Source organism: Schistocerca cancellata, chromosome 1 (assembly GCF_023864275.1).
Source record: "Schistocerca cancellata isolate TAMUIC-IGC-003103 chromosome 1, iqSchCanc2.1, whole genome shotgun sequence".
Taxonomy (NCBI): domain Eukaryota; kingdom Metazoa; phylum Arthropoda; class Insecta; order Orthoptera; family Acrididae; genus Schistocerca; species Schistocerca cancellata.
In genome coordinates, this window is record NC_064626.1 from 563503703 (window position 1) to 563528820 (window position 25118).

The window sequence follows — 25118 nt, forward strand, 5'->3', positions numbered from 1 at the left end:
CACACACACACACACGTATACCTATTTCGCAGAGACACAAAACAAGTTCCTCTTCTTTTAACAATTTTGAAGTCCCCGTCAATCATATCTGGTAAGAATCGCATACTGCACAGCAATACTCCTGAAGAGGACGAGCTAGTGTAGTGCATGCAGTCTCTTTAGTTGTTGCATCTCCTGAGTGTTTTGCCATAAAAGGTAGTCTCTGGTTCCCCTTCCCCACAACGTTTTCCACGTCATGTTCCTAATTCAAGTTATGTAACTGTAATCCCTAGGTATTTACTAGAACTGACAGTATTTAGATTTGTTCGATTTATAGCGTAACAGAAATTTAAGGACACTCTAGTATTCATGTGGATGATCACACTTTTTTTGGGTCAAGTGTCACTTTTCGCACTATACAGATATCTTGCCTAATCATTTTGTAATTGGTTTTGATCTGATGACGACTTAACTAGACAGACACTATCTGCAAACAATGTACGAGGTCTGCTCATATTGTCTCCTAATCCGCTTATACACACTAGAAACAGGAGAGGATCTTTAACATTTCATCGGGGAACACCAGATATAAATTCTGTTTTACTCGATGGCCTCAGACACTTCTATGAACTACGACACGAGACACGACATTACGAATTCAGTCCGACAAATACGATGATACTCCACAGACTCTTAACTTGATTAAAGCCCAATTTCAGTTGGATTCTACAAGAAATCGAAAACATTGCTATACTGTACTGTATAATTCTAATTTAAGGCCCGCAACTATAGCTCAGCTCATGGCTATTTTGGCAACGTCAAAATCAACGTCGCTTCTAATTCCACGTACATGATTTAGTGTCCCTACACATAGTATGCATAATTACAGTTCTTTTGAACATGGTAGCTTTTTGTCTCTCCTTCTACCTTCCAGTTTTCTACGCTTGCATGGATTAGCATGGTTCTAGCAGGACAACAGCGCAGCTGTGTCACATTTCCAAAACATCAGAAAGTCGTCTGCACGTTATTGTGTAAATTTCCAACTGTCGGCACTACGTGGTGCATTCAAGTTCTAAGGCCTCCGATTTTTTTTCTCTGGACTGGAAAGAGATAGAAACATGTGCATTGTTTTAAAATGAGGCTGCATTCACTGTCAATACGTCCCAGAGATGGCAGCACCATACGGCAGATGGAATTTCACTGCCAGCAGCGAGAATGAGAACTGTTTTAAATACTTAAAATGGCGACGTTTTCCTTACTTGAACAGCGTGCAATCATTCGTTTTCTGAATTTGCGTGGTGTGAAACCAATCGAAATTCATCGACAGTTGAAGGAGACATGTGGTGATGGAGTTATGGATGTGTCGAAAGTGCGTTTGTGGGTGCGACAGTTTAATGAAGGCAGAACATCGTGTGACAACAAACCGAAACAACCTCGGGCTCGCACAAGCCGGTCTGACGACATGATCGAGAAAGTGGAGAGAATTGTTTTGGGGGATCGCCAAATGACTGTTGAACAGATCGCCTCCAGAGTTGGCATTTCTGTGGGTTCTGTGAACACAATCCTGCATGACGACCTGAAAATGCGAAAAGTGTCATCCAGATGGGTGCCACGAATGCTGACGGACGACCACATGGCTGCCCGTGTGGCATGTTGCCAAGCAATATTGACGCGCAACGACAGCATGAATGGGACTTTCTTTTCGTCGGTTTGGACAATGGATGAGACGTGGATGCCATTTTTCAATCCAGAAACAAAGCGCCAGTCAGCTCAATGGAAGCACACAGATTCACCGCCACCAAAAATTTTCGGGTACCCGCCAGTGCTGAAAAAATGATGGTGTCCATGTTCTGGGACAGCGAGGGCGTAATCCTTACCCATTGCGTTCCAAAGGGCACTACGGTAACAGGTGCATCCTACGAAAATGTTTTGAAGAACAAATTCCTTCCTGCACTGCAACAAAAACGTCCGGGAAGGGCTGCGCGTGAGCTGTTTCACCAAGACAACGCACCCGCACATCGAGCTAACGTTACGCAACAGTTTCTTCGTGATAACAGCTTTGAAGTGATTCCTCATGCTCCCTACTCACCTGACCTGGCTCCTAGTGACTTTTGGCTTTTTCCAACAATGAAAGACACTCTCCGTGGCCGCACATTCACCATCCGTGGTGCTATTGCCTCAGCAATTTTCCAGTGGTCAAAACAGACTCCTAAAGAAGCCTTCGCCGCTGCCATGGAATCATGGCGTCAGCGTTGTGAAAAATGTGTACGTCTGCAGGGCGATTACGTCGAGAAGTAACGCCAGTTTCATCGATTTGGGGTGAGTAGTCAATTAGAAAAAAAATCGGAGGCCTTAGAACTTGAATGCACCTCGTACTATTCCACGTTCAGATCTTTCAATCTCAGGCGCCGTGTTACCAGGCTCTTTCGTGAAGGTAGTGGTATTCTGTGACAAGGAACCTCGTACGAAGAACATGTGCGTCACGAAGGCAAAAATATGCGCTTATCAGCGAGAGACAATGGGACTCACGCCGTTACTGCATTGAGTGGCTTTCCGGCACGGACTTTGGGTTGGGAGGGACCAGTAAGCGGTACTGATTTCAACGGCCGCTCGCGTGACACTGCAGGGCTCTTACATTCCTGCTACTGACGTGGCTCTATACGGTATTATCTAAAAAGCATCCGTCGCTGCTATGCTATGCTTACCTAACTTCATAGTGCAAGTTTGTGATTATGGTAGAAAATCATCTTCGGCAAAGCAACCGGCACGCAGAGGTGTGTGCTTCATATTTTCTTCGTTCTAACTTGCTGTGGAAGGAGGAAATATTATGCTGAATAGGGATCTTCTGATGGTATTTTACGGACCCCTATTTACAATACGCTTTTCTTGCCTGATCAGACCTCTTCTTTAGTGCCTCGATCTAGTGGCTAAAACACACGAAGTAATGCACCTCGCCATCAGACACTTATCGAAGCAAGGTCGCACTATTAGCTTGTGTGTGAAACGTACATTCAGAAAATATTTGAATTTTAGCAGGAACTGTTTGTAAGCAATGTTTTAAGATGTTACCAAATACACCTCAAACACGTACCAATGGCAGATTTGTACTTTTTAAAAGTTGTCCAATAGTCAGCTTAGCTGACTACTAACGTGAAGGCCCCGTGTTCAGTTCCCAGTGACCACCTCAGATATTACTATGGTGGAAAGGCGTGGAACGGTGCCCACTCAATGAGAAGCCACTTAATAAAATAACCAGTGGAACTAAGCCCCCGAAGGGGTGTCAAATAGAAAGCCTTCCACCAAGATATCCTGGCAGTACATGACATGTATTTAGTTAACTGGCCGATTTGACTAGTTTCTATGTGGAAAGCTTCCCCAAATATTTTCATAGCTGCTTAGTGATAAATGCAGCTAGCTCGCGCGAAAAGTTGTTTTATTGGCAGAATACTTGATCAAAAGGAAGCTGGCTTTGGGATGATGTCAAGACAGTAGCTATGGCAGAGAGAATGTGACCGATAAATTGACCAGGGTAGAGATGATGAGAGAAGCATTTATCGGCATAAAGATTAATTTCCCAAGTAAAGTAAAGAAGTGTGATAGGTAACACGAAGATAAGATAAAAGCCAAGTATTCTCAGAAACTACATCATGTTCTGCCCCGCAAAACAATTTACCGGCAGTCAAGCGATAATGTAGCAGAAGGCGGACAGCTTTTAAAGTCTTTGAACGAGCAGCCATATTTGTTAGGAATGTAGATTGCGAAATTACTTTCCTCCTGACATTGTTTTCTCAGTTCGAAAGTTCAGACCAAGGCCACAGTATCACGTAATTAGAGACGAGATAGCACAAAAACCATAATCACTCATTGGGCATATTTAAATAGATCCTTCGCGAACAATGCCACTTCCCGTTTCATTATTTAACAATCTTACATGACGATTGTTACAAGAAGGCCGATTGTTATTTTCGGAATTCAGCTGCATCAACGGCGTCCTCACTAAGTTTATAGCTGGAAGGAAGGAAGGGAGGAAGGAACAAAGAAATGAGGATTAGGTTTTAACGTACCATCGAATACGAGCACAGGCTCTGACTGGGAAAAGATGGGAAAGAAAATCGGCCATGCCCGTTTCAAAGAAGACATACCAGCATTTATCGATTTAAGAAGATCACAAAAAACAAATATGGATGGTCGCATGGGGACTAGAGCCGACGTCGTCCTCAGTGCGAATCGAAGAGTATTCTCACTACGCCAGCCCTACCTCGCGCCGTGTTACATGTTGAGACGACAGAAATGCGAGATTAAAATTGCGCTACCGCTTCACAAACGCTTGAAAACACTAGTAGAACTTATGGTGAGTACACCACAAGAACGTAAGGCTTTTAGAGATTGAAGGGGGCATTGAAACGGAGTGATCGAATGGCGTTAGTGGCCGGGAGACCGTGTCTGGAGCTGTTCAGCCGCCTGGTGCAATCTTTCTGTTGGGTGACTTGCCCGTCATGGTAACGAAGATGGGGTGAAATTATTAGGATAACACAAACATCAGTTCCCGAGCGAAAAAGTCTTAGACCCGGCCGGGAATCGAGCCCTGGACCTTGCGATCTAGAACATCTATGCTAACCACTTTTTTCCCCATCTGTTTCATTATCGTTTTCAGTCTGCGGTTCTGGGCGGACGTCAGATGACACCTATGAGGTGTCATGTGTCCTTATCGCACTGCCTCAGCTTTAGTGGTAAGATAGTCCAGTGGATAGCCTGTCAAAAGCTGAACGCAGATCAAGCATAAACAAAGGAAGAAGGTGTAATGAACTGTGTTGAACTGCAAAGCCGGCGAGCCGGGTTGTAAGCCCCCTCGAGCTATTTATTTATTTTGCAGAACTTGATGAACTGTTCGTCCGTTCACTGAAATGTTTGTTCCCTTTCTGCAAGCTTGGTAGTTGTTATACCATACGTTGGTTATAGAATATACACTCCTGGAAATGGAAAAAAGAACACATTGACACCGGTGTGTCAGACCCACCATACTTGCTCCGGACACTGCGAGAGGGCTGTACAAGCAATGATCACACGCACGGCACAGCGGACACACCAGGAACCGCGGTGTTGGCCGTCGAATGGCGCTAGCTGCGCAGCATTTGTGCACCGCCGCCGTCAGTGTCAGCCAGTTTGCCGTGGCATACGGAGCTCCATCGCAGTCTTTAACACTGGTAGCATGCCGCGACAGCGTGGACGTGAACCGTATGTGCAGTTGACGGACTTTGAGCGAGGGCGTATAGTGGGCATGCGGGAGGCCGGGTGGACGTACCGCCGAATTGCTCAACACGTGGGGCGTGAGGTCTCCACAGTACATCGATGTTGTCGCCAGTGGTCGGCGGAAGGTGCACGTGCCCGTCGACCTGGGACCGGACCGCAGCGACGCACGGATGCACGCCAAGACCGTAGGATCCTACGCAGTGCCGTAGGGGACCGCACCGCCACTTCCCAGCAAATTAGGGACACTGTTGCTCCTGGGGTATCGGCGAGGACCATTCGCAACCGTCTCCATGAAGCTGGGCTACGGTCCCGCACACCGTTAGGCCGTCTTCCGCTCACGCCCCAACATCGTGCAGCCCGCCTCCAGTGGTGTCGCGACAGGCGTGAATGGAGGGACGAATGGAGACGTGTCGTCTTCAGCGATGAGAGTCGCTTCTGCCTTGGTGCCAATGATGGTCGTATGCGTGTTTGGCGCCGTGCAGGTGAGCGCCACACTCAGGACTGCATACGACCGAGGCACACAGGGCCAACACCCGGCATCTTGGTGTGGGGAGCGATCTCCTACACTGGCCGTACACCACTGGTGATCGTCGAGGGGACACTGAATAGTGCACGGTACATCCAAACCGTCATCGAACCCATCGTTCTACCATTCTTAGACCGGCAAGGGAACTTGCTGTTCCAACAGGGCAATGCACGTCCGCATGTATCCCGTGCCACCCAACGTGCTCTAGAAGGTGTAAGTCAACTACCCTGGCCAGCAAGATCTCCGGATCTGTCCCCCATTGAGCATGTTTGGGACTGGATGAAGCGTCGTCTCACGCGGTCTGCACGTCCAGCACGAACGCTGGTCCAACTGAGGCGCCAGGTGGAAATGGCACGGCAAGCCGTTCCACAGGACTACATCCAGCATCTCTACGATCGTCTCCATGGGAGAATAGCAGCCTGCATTGCTGCGACAGGTGGATATACACTGTACTAGTGCGGACATTGTGCATGCTCTGTTGCCTGTGTCTATGTGCCTGTGGTTCTGTCAGTGTGATCATGTGATGTATCTGACCCCAGGAATGTGTCAATAAAGTTTCCCCTTCCTGGGACAATGAATTCACGGTGTTCTTATTTCAATTTCCAGGAGTGTATGTGACCGCGCGATTTGAGGCGTCCCGTCACAGACTGCCCCCATAGGTTAGTTTAAGTAGTATGTAAGACTAGGGGCCGTGTGTAAGTCTAGGGACTGATGACCTAAGCAGTTTGGTCCTCTAGGAATTCATACACATTTGAACATTAATGTGGCAAGAATACATTACCGTCACAAGTAAATGTGATCAATAGCGAAAGCAGGCGAGATACCACATAGACGTCTCACAGAAATGAAAACAATAAACTGATGTGAACTATGTTACAGCAAAGCAATTTACGAGTCAAAACGTCCAAAACGGAATGCAACTTCAAAAACGTTAAAAAAAACATGTTTTACGCAGCACAGAGAAACTGTGATTGTGAAACTGTTGCGTTCATTTGTTGCAGCTTATGCGACGAACCATTATGTTTTCATCATTTCTTTAGGAGTGATCACATTCATACTAACAACTAAATCGAACAAGGAGGCATATGTCACTCACTCTCTCACCAAGCGTACAAATTGGATCCTATCATGTGGCATGTATACTGTCTCTAATGACATGTGTGACACCAGACGTGTTTTCCGGTGGATGATCCGGTTGACTTGCCCTGTCATCAAAGATTTGCGGTTTCCATTCGAAAGCCACTTCCTTTCGGCTACTAATGGAGTAGTTGTGCAGAATCTACTTTCATTATAGGTCCATTCCTTACACCTCGCTGTTGCAAACCGACGTTACATCGAATAAAATAAAAGATGACACGAGCGAGCTTCGAACACGGCTCACACGCTTTGCAGTCCACCACTAACCATGACGTCGTCTCTTCTCTTCTATGCTCAATTTTGCATTTGTTAAACTTGGACCGTTCGCTGTTTCTATTTTGCTTTTTTTCCACAGTTCAGTACATCTTTTTCCTGTTTTCATGCTTTATCTGTGTTCAGTTTTTGACGGGCTGTCCATTGGATCTTCTTACCACAACACCTTTGGTGGGCTCTATTTTTTATTACAGAGGGTGTCCAGTCCCCTGACCTAACACGCTGAAGTACCGGGTCACCAACCACTAGAGCACGAACTGCGGGCTAGGGCTGCAAAGATAGCTGAGGAGGAAGCCACACCTTCTTCCTTACAGAGACTACTGCCATCAGTACAGCCGCAACTATGCGTACGGACATTGTGCGACCATTAGGGGTAATTTGTAAAAATCTGGACACTTCGTTAGGTGGTGTGTATACAGCTTTCAAGGCTCATGTTAACATGTCACGAGAATGTGTGATTTGTTTCCCAGACTACTGAACACTACTCGAAAGGGAAACGAAATTTATGTTCCTAATTTCCAGAGCGAATCTTCTACTGGGCCGAGTGCGCGCAGTTTTGAGACTCCTGGCAGGTTAAAACTGTGTGCCAGACCGGGACTGGAACCCGGAACCTTGCTATTTCCCAGCCAGTGTACTTAGCGACTGACCTATCCACACAGAACTCACAACACACTCTCACAGCTTCACTTCTGCCACTACCCCTCTCCTATTTTCCGAACTTCACAGCTGTTGTCCTGCGCATCTTATGGGACTAGACTCCTGAGAAAAACGAGAGTTTTGCAGAGAAACGGCTCTGACGTTAGCAACTTCTGCAAACCGTACATGCCGAATTAATGGATTCATTGGCAGTAATCCACGATCATGGGTTACTTGTTAAAGTACATCTATGCCAACACCCACATCTGACCTCCGCAAGCCACCTGACAATAAGTGCCGGAGGTTACCTCTGGTTCCACTAACTGATCATCCCTTTCCTGTTCTATTTCCGAATGGCATGAGTGAAGGATGATTGCCGGCAGACCTTTATATGAGCTCTAATTTTTCGAATTTTCGTTGAGGTCATTTCGCAAGACGTACGGTGGAGGAAGTAGCGAAATGATAGCAGTGCACAACGTGGCTCCACAGGATAGACTGATTGCATTTAATAAAAATGTGTTCTTCACCGTCTTATGGCAGGCTAAACGCAAAGTCAGGGAATGAGTTTGTCAGCAAACCCAAGTTTTATCGCGATTATGTACATCATCGAACAGTTTAATATCAATCTTTCTGCTAAAGAACGGCATTTCCATTTCCCCGAATACCCACACAGCAATCCCCCCACCCCCACCCCTCCTCCCGTTTCTGACTGTTTCGACCAATCAAGAAGTTCGTTAGAGTGTTTTATAGAACGACGGTTCAACTCCTAAATGAGAAGTGAGAGCTTCAGGTAGGATTTAGACACACATGTAAAAATTGCTGTTGACCTCCTCTTCTGAAAGTAGACGAGGCCAGTGCATATATTTTTGTGGTAACTACATTGAAAGGGCACAGATAAACTGATGTATTTGCATTCGTAGTTCCATTTTTCCGGCACTGGACTCATCCTTATTTAGTAACCTTAGAATTACAGCCCTGACACACAGTATAAAAAAAGAGTCTACGCAACAGTGTCTCCGTTCCCAACAAGCTTTAGCGGAAGAGGGAGTTATCCAGTGATTTCACATTATTATTCACAGAGCTATTGTCTACTTCCCTTCCCGCCTAGTGCTGTGAGCATCTTAACTGGATTACTTTATGTGTACGTCCTTAATCGCTTCCCAGTAAAAAAATCCTAAGTAGCTAAATGGCTGTAGTGGATCGTGAAATCTAATAGCAAAGTTTTTTTGTCTTTTAAAAAATAACATCACTTCCACAGTGTACTGACTGACACATGGCAAACCTATAAAACAAAAGATAAAGAACACTGAATCCGAGTTGTAGCGCAGTGCTGCCATCTTTTTACTACCGTTCTCTCCGCATCGGAAAATGTGTCACGTCTAAAGGAAAGCTTGATACCAAAGCGCCTGAGCTCATACCAACGACTAATATATATATATATATATATATATATATATATATATATATATATATATATATATATATATATATATATAAATGTGTGTGTGTGTGAAATCTTACGGGACTTAACTGCTAAGGTCATCAGTCCCTAACCTTACACACCACTTAACCTAAATTATCCTAAGGACAAACAAACAAACAAACACACACACACACACACACACACACACACACACACACACACACACCATGCCCGAGAGAGGACTCGAACCTCCGCCGGGACATGACTGCAGCGCCTGAGACCGCTCGGCTAATCCCGTGCGGCGACAATATTTGTCGTGGCGTATTAGTGCGCGTATCAGTATTCGACTGTGACCTGTGTCCTTGTACTGCGACAAGTTTCAACAACAGCTACGAGCATAGTGGCAGCACAGACTTATCGGCAAACTAAAGTTTCATCATGATGGTGTGAAACATCAAATGGCCAAATGCCATAATCTTTCTGCTAAAGAACGCTATCTCACCCTCGCAAAATACCAATACAACATCCTCCTCGCCCCGTGCTGCTTTGACTGATTCGACCAACAAAGAAGTACGAGAGTTAGTTCATCTCTTAAAGATTAGTAACAGCTTCAGAGAAGCTTTTGACACGCAAGTAAAAACTGCTGTCAAGCTCTCTTCTGAAAGTAGATGAGGCAGGTAGATATGTTTTCATGGTAATTATACTGGAAGGCTGCACACACAAATTGAAGTCTGTTTTCGTAATAAAGTTTTCGCAGTACCAGACTCATTCCTTATTGACTAACCTCAGTATTACAGCAGTGTCTCCGTGCCCAACTTGCTTTAGCCGAAGAGAGATTTATCCAGTGGCTTCACATTATTTACAGAGCTATTCCTTACTCGATCCACAGTAAAAAATCCTAAGTAGCTGAGATAGATAGCTTTAGTGGATGGCGAAATCTAACAGTAAACGTTTTATTTTTCTTTTAAAACGGGGACAATACTTCCTCAGCGTGCTGACCCTGGCACTTAGCATTCTGAAATACTACCGGCTGTACTTCCGTTCTATAAAACACAGCTGTATTCGTGAACCTTAACAGGTATCTTGAATCCCTGCCGTCACGGAAACGAAAAAACAGTACCATAAATGAAGTGAGAGATTACTGGCTATTGGACTCCGAAGAGACATTCGCGCGCGCCGGTGCGCAGATAAGCTTAAAGCGAGAAACAACATCTAACGGCCTTCAGTCGACAAAGCTTGTGAAAATAACTTACTTTCGTGTGGTGTGGGTTGAGAGAAGTTATCGATCATACTGTCATCTTTAGGCCACACTTGCTAAGCTTTGTAAACGAATATCAGTGTTTTTAAGTAGAATAAATAATCACGTTGGCAGGCAGAAATTCGAAACCTCCATCGTATCCTTAACGGTACATAAACACATTGTTTGCGCCCATAGTGTTGTCATGACTGTCCCACCTCAATTTCACATTCTTCTCGTAGTGTAACTAATTACACCTCCAGTATAAGAATTCTAAGGGCATTGTTCTCAAAGTCAAACGCTGGCGTGTAAACTATTTCTGATTACAGGATACCAAACACTATAACCCTTTGTCTGTGTATGTTATTTCGAAAGTTCACTTCCTTCTTTTACTGAGTTTCGTTATCCACAAATCCTGGTAACTGTGGTTGTATTCGGAATATGTAAGTTCCTTGCTGATGGCGCAACCCTCCCCCAAAGAGGTTATCATGTATTCTCTCCACCCATCTGCCTTCTGCTCTATCGCGATTGGCAGACGGTTTGAAGAGGGGACAAGAGGGCGACAGGCCTTCAACTGTGGGCTCTTAAAGCTTTTCCCCAAACAAAAAAATTTTGCACCACGATGGAAGAACATTTTACGCGACAGCTTCCCGCGCCTTGTTTCACATCCATTCGCTCTGATCCCTACCGGCCGAAAATAAGACATTGACTATCTGTAACAAGCGATTTGCGCACAAAGGTCTGAACAATGTTGCTTAACTTGCCGGTCCCAACTGCTAGGTCTTCTCGTATCTCGATTGGTTGGTTGGTTGTTTGGGGAAGGAGACCAGACAGCGTAGTCATCGGTCTCATCGAATTAGGGAAGGATGGGGAAGGAAGTCGGCCGTGCCCTTTCAGAGGAACCATCCCGGCATTTGCCTGGAGTGATTTAGGGAAATCACGGAAAACCTAAATCAGGATGGCCGGACGCGGGATTGAACCGTCGTCCTCCCGAATGCGAGTCCAGTGTGTAACCACTGCGCCACCTCGCTCGGTTCGTATCTCGAATTTGCGCAGATTTCTGGTACATGTGCTACAGCAAGCGTGTAGAGCAGCCTTTATGCATCAACCCCTATGTCCCCAAACTTTCGCTCGCCCATTACTATCACAGTTGTGGCCCTAAACTCGACTGGCGAACGGGCGTAGCGCAACCAGTCTGTGACCGGAATTATGGAGTCTGCCTATTGGGACTAAAACAGGCTCCGCGGGAATGTAATAACTTCCGGCAATGGTTATTGTTTTCGAGGTAGTACTGAAAAGGAAGCTGCCATTTTACGTTCGCAAGTACGTAACTACATCTTATTATAGGGCAACATTATTCATTTAGATAGAATACCTTCCCATAAAAACTCACCAAAAAATCTGGAGCACCAAACTCACAATCAAGAAGTGCCTCAAGTCTACTAATACAGATTTCGGATGAAAACACACCTACATTCATTATCTACAAAGCACTGAAATGCGTGGAAGAGAGGACTTTCCTTGTACTACATACTGGGGTGTCTCCTCGTTCCATTTCCATATAGAGTGCTAAAAATGCCACTGTTAGTCCTATTCAGTATGGGTCTCATTTACTTTATCAGTATTCTAGGTTGGGTTGCACGAGTGCAAGTAACAATTTCCATTGCAGACTCGGCGCATTTCCCAAGCATCTGACCAGTGAATTAATGTCTACCACGTGCTTTACCCATGACTGATACTATGTGATAGTCTCACTTCATATTCCCAAAAATTGTTGCACCCAACTGCATTTGTAATGCTTTTTACTAGCTATGCAGACAAATTTGTGTGCAGAAGGGACCATCTGGGTGTAGTTTTCAAGATAAAAAAAGAAATCGGCATCCAAGTGAAAAGTAGAATTTTAATTAACTATTTGATTCTTGCAGTTTCATAAGCAAACAGTCACGTTGAAATTGTACCAAGCAATGATGTACAATTTCACTAATAATAAAATATTGTCAAATATATTCCTGGAAAGTGGGGTGCCAGCTGGCTCATTCTACCTTCCTCAGCACCTTTGAAAATTTTCCCACAAATTTTGCCATGTGAGTTTATTTACCTTTTTTTTTATATGGAGCTCACTTCAAACTCCAAAAGTTCCCCTGCTACTGTCTCCTCTCACTATCAATGTTTCCCTTCTTGCTCTCTCTTACTGTTACTGTCTCATTCATTCATTCCCACTGGTGATGTCTCTTCTTGCCGTCACTATCTCTGTCTTCCTCGTTATCATTGTCATAGAATCTGTCTGTCATTGTCAATTGCTCTCACCCACTTCCTCTTTCTCTTTATCACCCCTCTCCCTCCCCCAGCCTGGAACTGTCTGCTTCACTGATTTCCTGGCACTGTTCTGTCACTGTCAAGTATGTTCCACTGTCCCTACCCTCTTTTTCTCTCTCAGTGCCACTGTCTGCTTCACTCTTTCTGCAACACACCCACTGTCTACTAGCTCCCAATATTTCAAACAATGGAAACTCCAGGATGGAATGTAACAATATTATGAAAAGAAAAGTTTCCACTCATTTGAAACTGAATGCAAACTTTTAATTAAAAAAAAAAGTTTCAGTTTCAACCCTGTTGAAAACTTTCATATTAGCAACTTTTAAATCATTTTCTTGAAAGAAAGACATGTGACTATACTGTATGTTTTTTTCCTTTCCCTGAGAGCTAGAGGAGGATGGGGATGGGATTGGGGGGGGGGGGGGGGGGCAGTGGCATCCACCCCACCTTGCCCCTAGGTATGGGCACCTTATGCTGGATACTTACCAGAATCTCAGTTGTTGTCACTCAAATGTGTACAGTGTTCTCTTAGTTTACTACAGCAACATTGAAGTCCCCTAGGTATGGGCACCTTATGCTGGATACTTACCACAATCTCAGTTGTTGTCACTCAAATGTGTACAGTGTTCTCTTAGTTTACTACAGCAACATTGAAGTGTCACTCTAGTGACTCCAAGGTTCTGCTGTAGTACTGCCACTTCCGCTTTCTGATAATGACTGTCTTTGCCCCCTACACTGACCATTTATATACTGGTTTTTCAGGGACTTTTGTGCAAGTTTCCCTCACAGAGATGTTTCCCTTGATTATTAAGAAAGTCTTCCTAAATGTTCTTACAAAAGGTTCTCTATCATTCTGGCTGTATGCCAGTGTCTGCTAGTCACCTTGGTGCCTGAGGGTGTTGTCCTTGCCTTGCCATTACAGCATCACCACTTTCTCTGCAAGATGTCAACAAATCTGACTTCATATGGACTGCTGGCTCACTTTGTGATGTACATCTAACATGACACATTGTGCATCATTTTAAATATTACTCTCAATAAAGTTTCCTTTCTTTCCTCACATCCACGTCGTTTCTTACAGTAATCAAATTCGATAGCCACGACACTGAATTTTGTGAAAGCAGTGGTGATTTAATTTGCCATGAAGGGTGTAATTTTTACTTGTGGTATCTTTAGCTACAAGGCAAATGTGAGGATGAAACTGGTCACATCTAGCATGCTTCACCTGCCTCTCCAACTTAATTATTTGATGGAGAACGATAATAAATTTTTCACAAAAATTCAAGAGCTCTGAACAATTTATTGCACTATACAGGTTTCCTGAAAAATTTTATGTCACCGGTATTACACGCTGAATTTACAAAAGGAAGGTAAACTATGGTTTTGTGGCCTGGCCCCTCTATAAATTGACCAAAAGTGAGACTTCCACAGGTGGTATCAAGAAGGCCTACTACTATAGGCCAGGCATCACTGCATTGCAAAAGGCTTCCACCAGCAACAGCAAGAGCACAGATCACCCAAGTCTTTTTTGGGCTGACCTGCAGTTCCTATTTCACCATCATGGGATTTAATTTAAATTGCCAATGTAGACAATTTCTATATGTGACTTGAGCAGCTTATGGCAATGCAGTTAGTGAATCATAAGGAATATCTGGGAAAGTATACAAATTCACTAGTATCTGTAAAAGTAGTGTACATTACTCAAGAAAGGGAAGCTTTTCTTCTTTTGAGTGAGAGAGGCATAACAATGTAATGCAGCTACTGACTTAATTGCAGTTTATATGCACCATTTAATGAGACATTTCTGTCATTAGCTGAACCAGAAGTCTCACCCCTCCCCCGAAGTTACACAGAAACAAACTGACAAATTATTTTTTTCATCAGTTTCAAAGTCTGAGTGGTGCAAAACTTCCAGCATTTCAGCACTTGAGATGGCCAAAGGTCTTTAAAATGAACCAACCTTCTGAGCCTAATATTCTCGCCATCCTCTCCCACAATTTACCTAGAATCTGACAACTACATTATAACAGCACAAATCTGTTTTCACTTCTGCATCTATTTGTCAACGCATAACAGAAGCAGTCTTGCTCTGACTGAGCTCCGAGACATGCAGCTTTAGTTGGGTCTTCATCCTGTGAATGTCAGCTTACTGGACTCATCTTTTAACATTTTTGAATTCATCATTACTGTCATTCAGACTGCCACCTTGCTATTCATAAAAAATCTTGATATTCTGACATATAAATAGGCCTACTCTTGTGCACAAATTCCATCACTTCACAAATTTTTCAACATTTGTGTGCAGAGTGCATAGAGTAGTCACTTGTTTATTGAAAGTGATTCACGTCTACTGTTACATATATATACCATAAGCTTTATTTGCATTAAGTCCAAGTCTCTCTCTCTCTCTCTCTCTCTCTCTCTCTCTCTCTCTCTCTCTCTCTCTGTGTGTGTGTGTGTGTGTGTGTGTGTGTGTGTGTGTGTGTGTGTGTGTCAGAGAGAGAGAGAGAGAGAGAGAGAGAGAGAGAGAATGAATATCACTGGATGTATTCATTTAAGACAGCTTGATCATTGGTAGAAGTACACATCATCAGTATATTATGCGTATTCAAGAAAGACACTCAGCACAGTGGTTGGTCAGAGCTACAAAATCTAAGCAGCTCTAATAATATTAACGGATTTCTTGTCACTGTAAATTTCAGCAAGACAGTATTTGGTGCACATATGCTGTCAAAAGTTTCACACTGCATTAAACACAGTGCTATCTGCTGCTTAACATTTGTAGCCACCATAACCTAATCAAATCTGTAAGTGTCATTCAATTTAGATCTATTCAGCTCTTCCCATCAGCCATTTCATGAGAATTTTATTAGAGGTTACATGCTTCACAACATACTGAATATGTATAGGAATAAATTTCCAGCAAAGACTATCATCGTATGTTTTTACTTCTCTTAATGACAGATTGCTTGCATAGTACAAAAATACTTTGCACATTTCATCAGGGTCGACTGACACAGTGAATGTGGGCACCTCTGTATTTTATACTGTGTTCATCAACATTAGGACTGAAGCAGTTTTAATCACCCACAAGCAGTAAATAAGACAGTAATTTTGGTGCTTGATATTAAGTAACTGCAAGACAGGCGCATGCATTATTTTGTAACAATTCCACGTAATTATTTGTGAATTAAAACCTCTTTCATGTTGGTCCTTTTATTTCTTTAACTTCAATAAGCTCAGATTCATTTTTTATCTACTTGTAAGAATGTGCTTATTTATGTATACATAACGTTTATTGTTTTCTGTAATCTTACAGAGAAATAAAACAACTGCGGAATGCTCCACTGTCTGAAAGTGAAGCGCACTGCAATTCAGAACTGTACCGGCACGAGCGTCACTGCGTATGGCCAGATGCATTGCAGCAGCATGTTGCCAAACGGGTAGCATTCAGACCAAAGCACGGGCCTAACAAGAATTGCACCGAAGCCCTCTGTTCACGGCGCATCATTGTTGTCCACAGCAACGTTACAGCAGTTGACGGATCAGACAGCATTAATGGCTATAACAGACCCAGTACTTACAAGTTGGCAGTAGAATCTTCTAAGAGCCAAGGTACAATTTTTTATAGCAATTTAGCTGCACTACTCTTAGTGACTGCCTGGTACTATATTCCATACATATCCAAATATGACTTAGTTAACTCACTTCATCCCCATTAACTCACTAGCACACGATTAGAATTTTGTTATATACATAAAGCACACACAGATCCTTCACCAAAAATTGATACCATCATCATAGACTGTATGCACAGATTAAGTCCATCTCACTGAGCAAATCCCCTTCATGGGATGTGGTTTGATCATGCCTAACAGTAGCCAGATGATTAACATAAGTTCATACAACAGGGTCACTTACAGTATCCACATGCGGTCTACCAAATACATCAATTCTGATGGTTTATGAGCCAACATTGTTATAGTTTTAATGAAGATATTCATACTAAATGAAATGAATGGCTGAAAAAAAAACTGCTCTTTACCATTACATACACCAACCATATACCATGTAATGCATGTTGCAGACAGAGACAATGAGAAGACTGTTACAGTGTTAGCTCTCTCTCTCTCTCTCTCTCTCTCTCTCTCTCTCTCTCTCTCTCTCTCTCTCTCACTCTCTCTCACACACACACACACACACACACACACACACACACACACAGGTGGCCCAACCTGGGATGGGTTAGGATAAGCCTGTGACAGGACTGGAATAGGAAGTGCTGGATTGATAAGTTGGGCAGGTCTTGCATCTGGGTCTTCCACAGGGATATGATCCCTGTGGCAAGGGGTTGAGATCGGGAGTGGCATAGGGATGGACTAGAATGTTTTGGATTATCAGTGGGCGATGACTTTAGGACGAATAGGAAAAATCTTGGGTAGGATGTCCCTTATTTCACAGAATGATATAGGTAAACAAAGCCCTGACAAAGGATGTGGCTTGGTTGTCCCAGTCAGGGTGGTATTGGTCATCGCTGGTTCCTGCGGATGGTGGGAGGATTGGAGTGTATGGGGATATGACATGAGAAATCTTTCGAGGACTAAATTTGGGAGATACTGCCTGTCTGTGAAGGCCTTAGTCAGAACTTTAGCGTTCTGGTCAAGAGAGTTCTTGTCACTGGAGATATGCCTGCCTCTTCCCCACCTCACTCCTGATTGTTGCTTTCATTCAATGCAACAGTTGCTTTCTGGCCAGAGCAGCCAGAGATGGCAGTTTTGTGCGTGATTTATGCTTGCTCGTGTGAATGTTATTGTATTCCCTTACCCTTTCCTTTTCTTTTCTACAGAAGGCTTTGAGTCTTTTCATTATTTCTGACTGCAACTCAACTTGTCATATTTTCAACAAGCAGCAATCTATCCTTTAACATTCCAACCTGGACTTTCCACTGATTAACTAATCCTATCTTTTGGAACTATTAAAGCCGAGAGGTATAGGTTACGGGTAGTCTGAAAGGAGTGATAGATTATACAGATCCCAGGAAATCATGGAACTGTGTGTGTGTGTGTGTGTGTGTGTGTGTGTGTGTGTGTGTGTGTGTGTGTGTGTGTGTGTGTGTAGTGCGGGACGGCACTAGAAAATAATCAGTAGCTCAAAGGCTGTTCAACGTGAAGTTTCAGGACAGGACACAGAGACACACACAGAAAGATTAAGGGGAAAAGGGTTGAAATGGATATAGAATAGGAAGGGGGGAAGAGGTGAGCTGGAATGTGGAGGAGGAGGAGAATAAATGGGAAGATAGAAAATTGCAAAGAAGATTGTTTCCAGAATATAGGCCTGCATCTGGCAGTAGTTGTTGTCTTCTCATTTTCGATCATGAAAGTAAGAGGGGTCCTCAGAAGACCTATGTAACAAGGTATCTGAGTGGAAATGTGACAGCAGATGAAGGTACAGCAAGTACAAAATAACAGACTACAAGAAGCTGGCTTGAACAATTATTTTCTTCAAGGCCGACTGCCTTTTTTTTAATCTTCTTTTTAACAGTTTGGATGATTTTGCTAAAAGAAGCTGTACAATGTTAGAACAGCTTGTTTTATTATCTGTTAAAAGACAAATAATCCTGTCAGTTTCTGAACACATTGGTTACATAATCATCCAATAATTACATGGGAAAACATATTGTTAAGGCTAACTTGCTAATAGTTCACATTAGTATTGGATTAGTAACATGGATAAGTTTCATCCTTCCATTTTGTCACTCACTTTACTGTTCCAATTTCTTTTTCAATTTCATTGGCTATAAATCTTCTACAAGAAATATATTTATGTTTCTGCACTTGGTGCTCACCTTTTATCTGAAAGTATGTACATTTGCTTAGATTCAAATGAAAATTTATGGATGGAGAAGCATAAAAAAACATTGATCAATAAATGTAATTATATTGTCTTATAATCAGCAATATCTCTCAATATCATCATACTTTCTATTGCAGGTTATGTAAGATTACGGAGCATCAACATGCCTAACAAGCAACGCCGTATGTCATATGATGTCATTGACAGTGGGAGGTCCGAGGAGCCAATATACGCAGAACACGATGATGTCTTAATAACTGAAAGAAATGATACAAGACAAACATATATTGAGAACCACCCTCCTCCTCTTCCTCCTTTTCCACAGTCTCTACCTCTAGAAGTTGAAGATGAAACAATAAGTGAGACCAGTGCAAGTCATGATCAGTCAGCAGCTCTCACACCTGGTGAGCAAGTACTACAAGATTTGGAAAAACGGATTGAAGGTTTTCCAAATGCATCATTGGATACAAAACCAGAATTTTCTCATGTCCTACCACTACTTGAAGTTACAGAGACCACTAAGTTGAGATACCAACATGTTCTTGGTCCTCAGAATCCTGAGCAAGTCTCTTCAGAAGTCGAGAACAGAACATCAGCACGTAGACCCAGCGGCACAGGACGACCACTGCAGTACCGCCTACTACCCAGCATAAACATGAAACCTGCAAAATCACTTTCTGATTTAGACCATATAGGACAGAAACCAAATCGAACCAGATTGAGCCCACCCAGCAGTGAAAGCTCTGGTTATAAATCGATATCTCCACACCGTAGCAATCCAAGCAGCAGAGGAAGTGAATCAGATTACGGATACAGCACAATAACAGAACTGAAAACACCAAGGCCCGTTAATACACGTCGTTTAGGGCACATGCCAGAACAGACTTGTGGTATTCCAAGTGAATGTTTCATCAGAGTTGAAGTGCGAACAATTCAGACTGGGACTTACGATGACAGTGACTCTGAAAGTGATGGAATATACAGCAAGTCACATAATCCTCCACAACGAAGCAGGAAACTTTATGATGAGTTTTATTATTTGAATTCAACAATGTACATGGCAAGTTTTGCAGATATATTTGTTGAAAGAATATCAGAAACACTAGGATTCACAGCAGAGAATGTGGAACTGGCAGAAATGCAAGGTGATAAAATTTACTGTGATACAGTTAAAAGCATAACACAGAAAATAAAAATGAAGGTCCGAATGGACATTACACCTTCCATACACTGCAAATCATGGCCAGTGCAGGCTCTTGAGTGGCACCTGCGTAACCGAGTCTGTATACTTGACAGGAGCCAAAACTTGAAGTACACATGGCCAACTAGTGAAATGATAACAAATGTTATGCGAATGGGTTACCATATTTTGCCTATAGGTTACACACCAACTCATGGTTCTAACAAAGAGAGTCACATAGAGTGGCAGATTGCCTTTCCAGAAGCTGAAAACTACTTAGAACAGTATCTTTCACATCCACAAATCTTTTGTTATTTGTTTACTTTAGCACTGCAAAAGAATTTTCTCGACCCACTAGTTAAGTCTGAACTAAAATTACTGCCTGCACATATTCGGTCAGTACTCTTCTGGGAATGTGAGAAAAATTACGCTATCTGGAAGGAAGACAGGCTTGGTGAATCACTTCTACGACTACTAAGAGCAGTTTATGACTGTCTCAAAAGGCGGCGACTTCCAGATTATTTTCTCAAGAGTCATAATAAATTTGAAAGCATACCAGGTAGAAACTTGTCAAAAATTCAGGAGAAATTGCATTCCATCATGGAAAATCCTGTTAAATATGCACTCATTGCTGCTCGTAACTTATACTACATATCTAAAGACCAGGATACATTCTACCCCAAATTTGATTTTGAAAAGCTGGACAAAATAATTTCAGCAGAAAATTATGCAAAACTTCTTAATCCTTTACTTGCCCAACCACCTAAACCACAACAACTAGTGCCAGAGGAAGATACCTCAGAAGAAGAGGAAGACGATGAAGGGTATGACCTTGACCGTCAATGGCATAAAGATGCACATAGGGACATTGAAGCTAAGAAGGCTGCACGCAGAATAACAAAAGCACCAAAAACTGTCGCAGAAACAATCAATGTTTCGGTAAGTTGACAAATACCAAACCAAACCAAGCAGTGCCAACAATTCACAGGTCATGCACATGCATAATCACATTATGTATCTTTTGATTGTGTGTAATCATGTTACTTGTCCATCCGTGTTATTTATTTCCTTGACAAAACTGGTTTTGCTTTGGCTGATTGAGCTGAGGATACAAATTAATATGTCAACCCCAGAGGAACTCAAGACATTATCTTGGGACATTTCTGATAATGAAGAGTTGTGTAAGTTTATTAAGATACTTAATAATTCGAAATGTTTATCAGCTTTGAAATTTTCTGGCAGATTAAAACTGATTACCAGTATGAGGGAATGTTGTTGACACAATGACAATATGAGGAATCAGTTAGACCACTCTGACATGTTTCAGTTTGTCGTGTAGCTCCTTGCAGCATAATCATGACAAAGGGAAAGATCCATTATGGCTTGAAATTCTAATGTCCAAGTTGTAATGGCTGCCTGCATTCATTTCACTCTTTCTTGTGCAAGCAACTACTTTGCTAATTTACAAGTTAACACTGGCAATGCTGACTTTGATGCTGGCATTCACAACCACCCTTATAAAAATGGAGAAAAATACTAGCCATTTCAAAATCAATGTTAGGATTTCAAGACTTTTAGCATTTATCACATTCAGCTTACAATTAATACATCAAATGAAAAAAGCAACTCTAATACTGTTGTCAGGATACCTGTCCACTTGCACTGTTTTCTGTGTGACCAGTGAACAGAAATCTGTGTGTTTACAGTTTGCAAGGGCTGAATCTGTAGTTACAGTGCAATGTGTGTTCCATATTAAGTTCCATTGTAATTCTCCAAGTGATAACATCAATAGACGGTATCATGTGTTTGAAGACACTGTCTGTCTTTGCAAAGGGAAGAGTATGGGATGACCAAGAGTGAGTGAAGAATGTGTTGAATGAGTGAGAAAGTCTTTCACACATAGCCCCAACAAACCAGTTTGGAAGGCTAGCCACGAATTAGCAATTCCGATGACTTAAGAAGAAATTTACAAGTATGTACTTGTTGCCTGCAGTTGTTACAAACTCTAAATCCTACAGACTATGGTTTATGTGCCAACTTTGCAAACAATATGCTGATGCACTGTGTCATCTTCAGTGATGAATCGTTATTTCCCTAAGTGGAAATGTGAATACACATTATGTGCACATCTAGATATCAGGAAATCCCAACAAGATTTTACAGCTGCAACAAGACTCCCCTAAACTGAACATTTTTTTGTATCATATCGTGGTGGAGAGTTTATGGGCCTTTCTTTTTCTGTGAATCAACTGTAACTGGTGTTCCTTATCTTAATGCACTAGAATCACGGCCTTTTCCTAAATTGGAATACTGAATCACGAAACATTATTTGGCAACAAGATGGTGTACTGCCTTGCTGGCACAACTCAGTAAACATCTGGTTAAATAATGTTGTACCCAACCATTGGATTCGCCCCAAGATGCCAAATGACGGAGCTCACTCTGCATGACCTCCACATTCATCTGATCTGACATCATGCGATTTTTACCTTTGGGGGTTCATAAAGGATCTTGTGTATGTGCCTCCACTACCAGCTGTTCTACCAGATTTAAAGAAAAGGACTGAAGCAGTTGTTGCAACAATTACTCCAGGCACATTGGTCAGGGTTTTGGGAGAAGTCCCCAACTGACTTGGCTGCCATGTGCTGAATGGTACTCAAACTGAACACTTAAGAAAAACTGTTTGAGTTGCTCTTTCATTCGAGTTATTATTCATAATTGTAAATTGAATGCAATAAATGCTACGAAGTCCTAAAACCCCAATGTCCAAATTGAAGTACCCATACTTACATCATTTCCCAGTCTTCCCTGATGAAATGCTCACCAATTGGTCTCCTCTTTTTTCATCCACTTCAAACAGATCAAGATCCAGTATTTTATACATTACTTCAACTCATCCTTTATCAAATCTGTAGTCTAGCAATCATCTTCTGCTAACTTAACTGTATATGTACATCACACTTGTCTTGCATTTCCAAGTATAAAATGTGGTGTCCACCATGGAATGGACATTTCCCCTTTCTTTAATGTTAGATTTACCAGATATTTCAACCAGTTGTGTGGTAGGATGGATACATTAACAGAAAATGGCTTCTGAAGCATAATCCGCTGACCATTAGTAAAATCCTTAATGCAAGAACAGAAACTCACTCCATAGTCTTAAAACACTGGATAAAGATATACTGGTGCATAGCTTAATTACAAGTGTGTTGAAAGCTACTCTCGCAAAGCTATCAAAGTAGAAAATGTATTTAATTGGCAGCTAAATAAATTGATAGCAAACAAAGAGAGAGAGAGAGAGAGAGAGAGAGAGAGAAAGATTTTTAGGGCTTCAAATTAAATTTAATGTGCATCTTGCACAATTTTTGCTTACCTTTCTCAAATCTACATAAAGCAATTTAATTTTTAATTACTTTGTATTTACCCCTTCACAACCACAATAATGATAGCTTTGGATTAAATGTCCTCTACCAAGACACCAAGATATATGTTCTGTAAAGTTCCATATAACACAGGCCAACGAAAAATTGCTTTTGAAAAACTTTTTTACTTTGATAGCTGATCTTTATAGATTTTATACAAGCCGAATCCAAATCTAGCCTTAATTTTTTTATATCAACCATAGTTTTTGAGAAATTGCTTTTTATTATCTAGTATAAAAATACTGTGCTATAGGGTAAACGGGGAAATTAATGAAATACTTTGTTACAACAAAAGAATGATTTGTATTTTCAGTAAGCTACTTAAAACAATGCTATGTGGTAATAGAGGTTTCACTTGTCAGCTGGAAATGGTTTGTATTTTCTTTCTCTTTTTTCTTTGAAGCTTCTTGTGTAGCTTTTTCTATAATGAGTCACTTGCTGAACTTCTCAGTGAAGTGACAAACAGTAGTCCATCATGTTGGTGTTCCAGCGGCCTTGGTAGCCTTTTTCCATCACTTTAATGTCGTGGTGAAAATGCTCTCCTTGCTCCTCGCTAACATCTCCTATATTGTCTGGGAAGTAAGCAAGGTTACTGTTCAAAAAGTGAACTTTCAGGCTCATAAAACACCCGAAAGTTTTAAACTTCTTTAACATTTTGGCTGCAAGAGAAACATATTCTGGGTCTCTTTCATGCCCTAAGAACTTTGTAACAACTTGCTTGAATGATACCCATGCTTCTTTCTCATTTAAGGTCATTGTGGTTTCAAAGTTAACATCAAACATCAATTTTCTAATGTCAGGTCTGACTAACACGCCTTCTTTTAATTTAGCTTCTGAAAGGTGTGGAAACTTTTGGCAGAGATACTTAAAACATGGTCCATCTTTAAGCAAACCCATTACAAAGTGTTTCATTAGGCCTAACTTTATATGTAGAGGTGGTAGGAGTACGTTTTTTAGATCTACAAGGTTTTTGCATAGAATATTCTTCCCACCAGGTTTTAAAGACTCCCTCACAGGCAAGTTCTTTCTGCACCAGTGGTGATCCCTAGCCCTACTGTCCCATTTACACAAGAAATATGGAAATTTAGTCACGCCACCTTGCTGACAAGGAGCATGCATGTTACTTTCAGATCACCACATATCGTCCAATCATGAGCAGAATACCCTATTTTATTTAGCACTATTTCTAGGTTTTAATAGCTTTCTTTCATATGTACAGAATGTCCAACAGGTATAGATGCATACATTTTACCAGCCTTTGAACTAATTTTGGATGAATCAATAAACAGCCTCCAGTCTTCCTTTTCGTATTCAATACCAAACTCATTCATGAGACTGGGAATGTCTGAGCAGTACACTAAATCTTGTTGAGAAACTTGGAAAATTGCTGCTCTCTCTCTTTCTGTACATGTCTATACTGGTTCCAACTGCCAATAAGTTCCTTTCCTTCAATCTACAGCCAAGCAGTTCAGCTTTTTCTTTCGTTAAGCCCAGATCCCTAACCAAATCGTTACGCTTTGAGTAACCAATTTGTGCTCTAGACTTTCTGTATTACAATGGAATTCATCACCATCTGGTTCTTGTAAATCACATTGTGCATCAGAAAATACTTTTGTTGGAATAGAATTTAAATCATCTGGTGGTTCAGGAACCGGCAAATCTACACCATGCCCTACTTGTCGGATGGCAGACGGAAGGTTAGGGTAGCTTATTACCTTCTTGTTTTCCGAATTATGACCAGTAATATCAACACTGCAAAAGTAGGTATCATCAGAATTATTTCTTGGCTCCTTCCATATCATAGGAACAACATATCTAAAGGCTTTTTTCTCCTTTTTGGACTATTTTCTCAGATCTTGAACACACACGTAACATACCTTACGCGG

The 25118-nt window shown here is 42.0% G+C and overlaps 2 protein-coding genes across 2 annotated transcripts in view; one reads left to right on the top strand and one right to left on the bottom strand.

The window, feature by feature from the left end:
• LOC126181199 (CAD protein) overlaps positions 1–25118 on the bottom strand; it is a 572589-nt gene that overhangs the window by 321261 nt on the left and 226210 nt on the right. The window lies entirely within an intron of this gene.
• Positions 1–25118, top strand: part of LOC126181215 (uncharacterized) — a 55540-nt gene that overhangs the window by 28392 nt on the left and 2030 nt on the right. The window contains exons 2-3 of the mRNA XM_049924753.1: positions 16097–16392; positions 18768–20749. Coding sequence (XP_049780710.1) covers positions 16097–16392; positions 18768–20749 — 2278 coding nt within the window. The remainder of the gene's footprint in view (positions 1–16096; positions 16393–18767; positions 20750–25118) is intronic.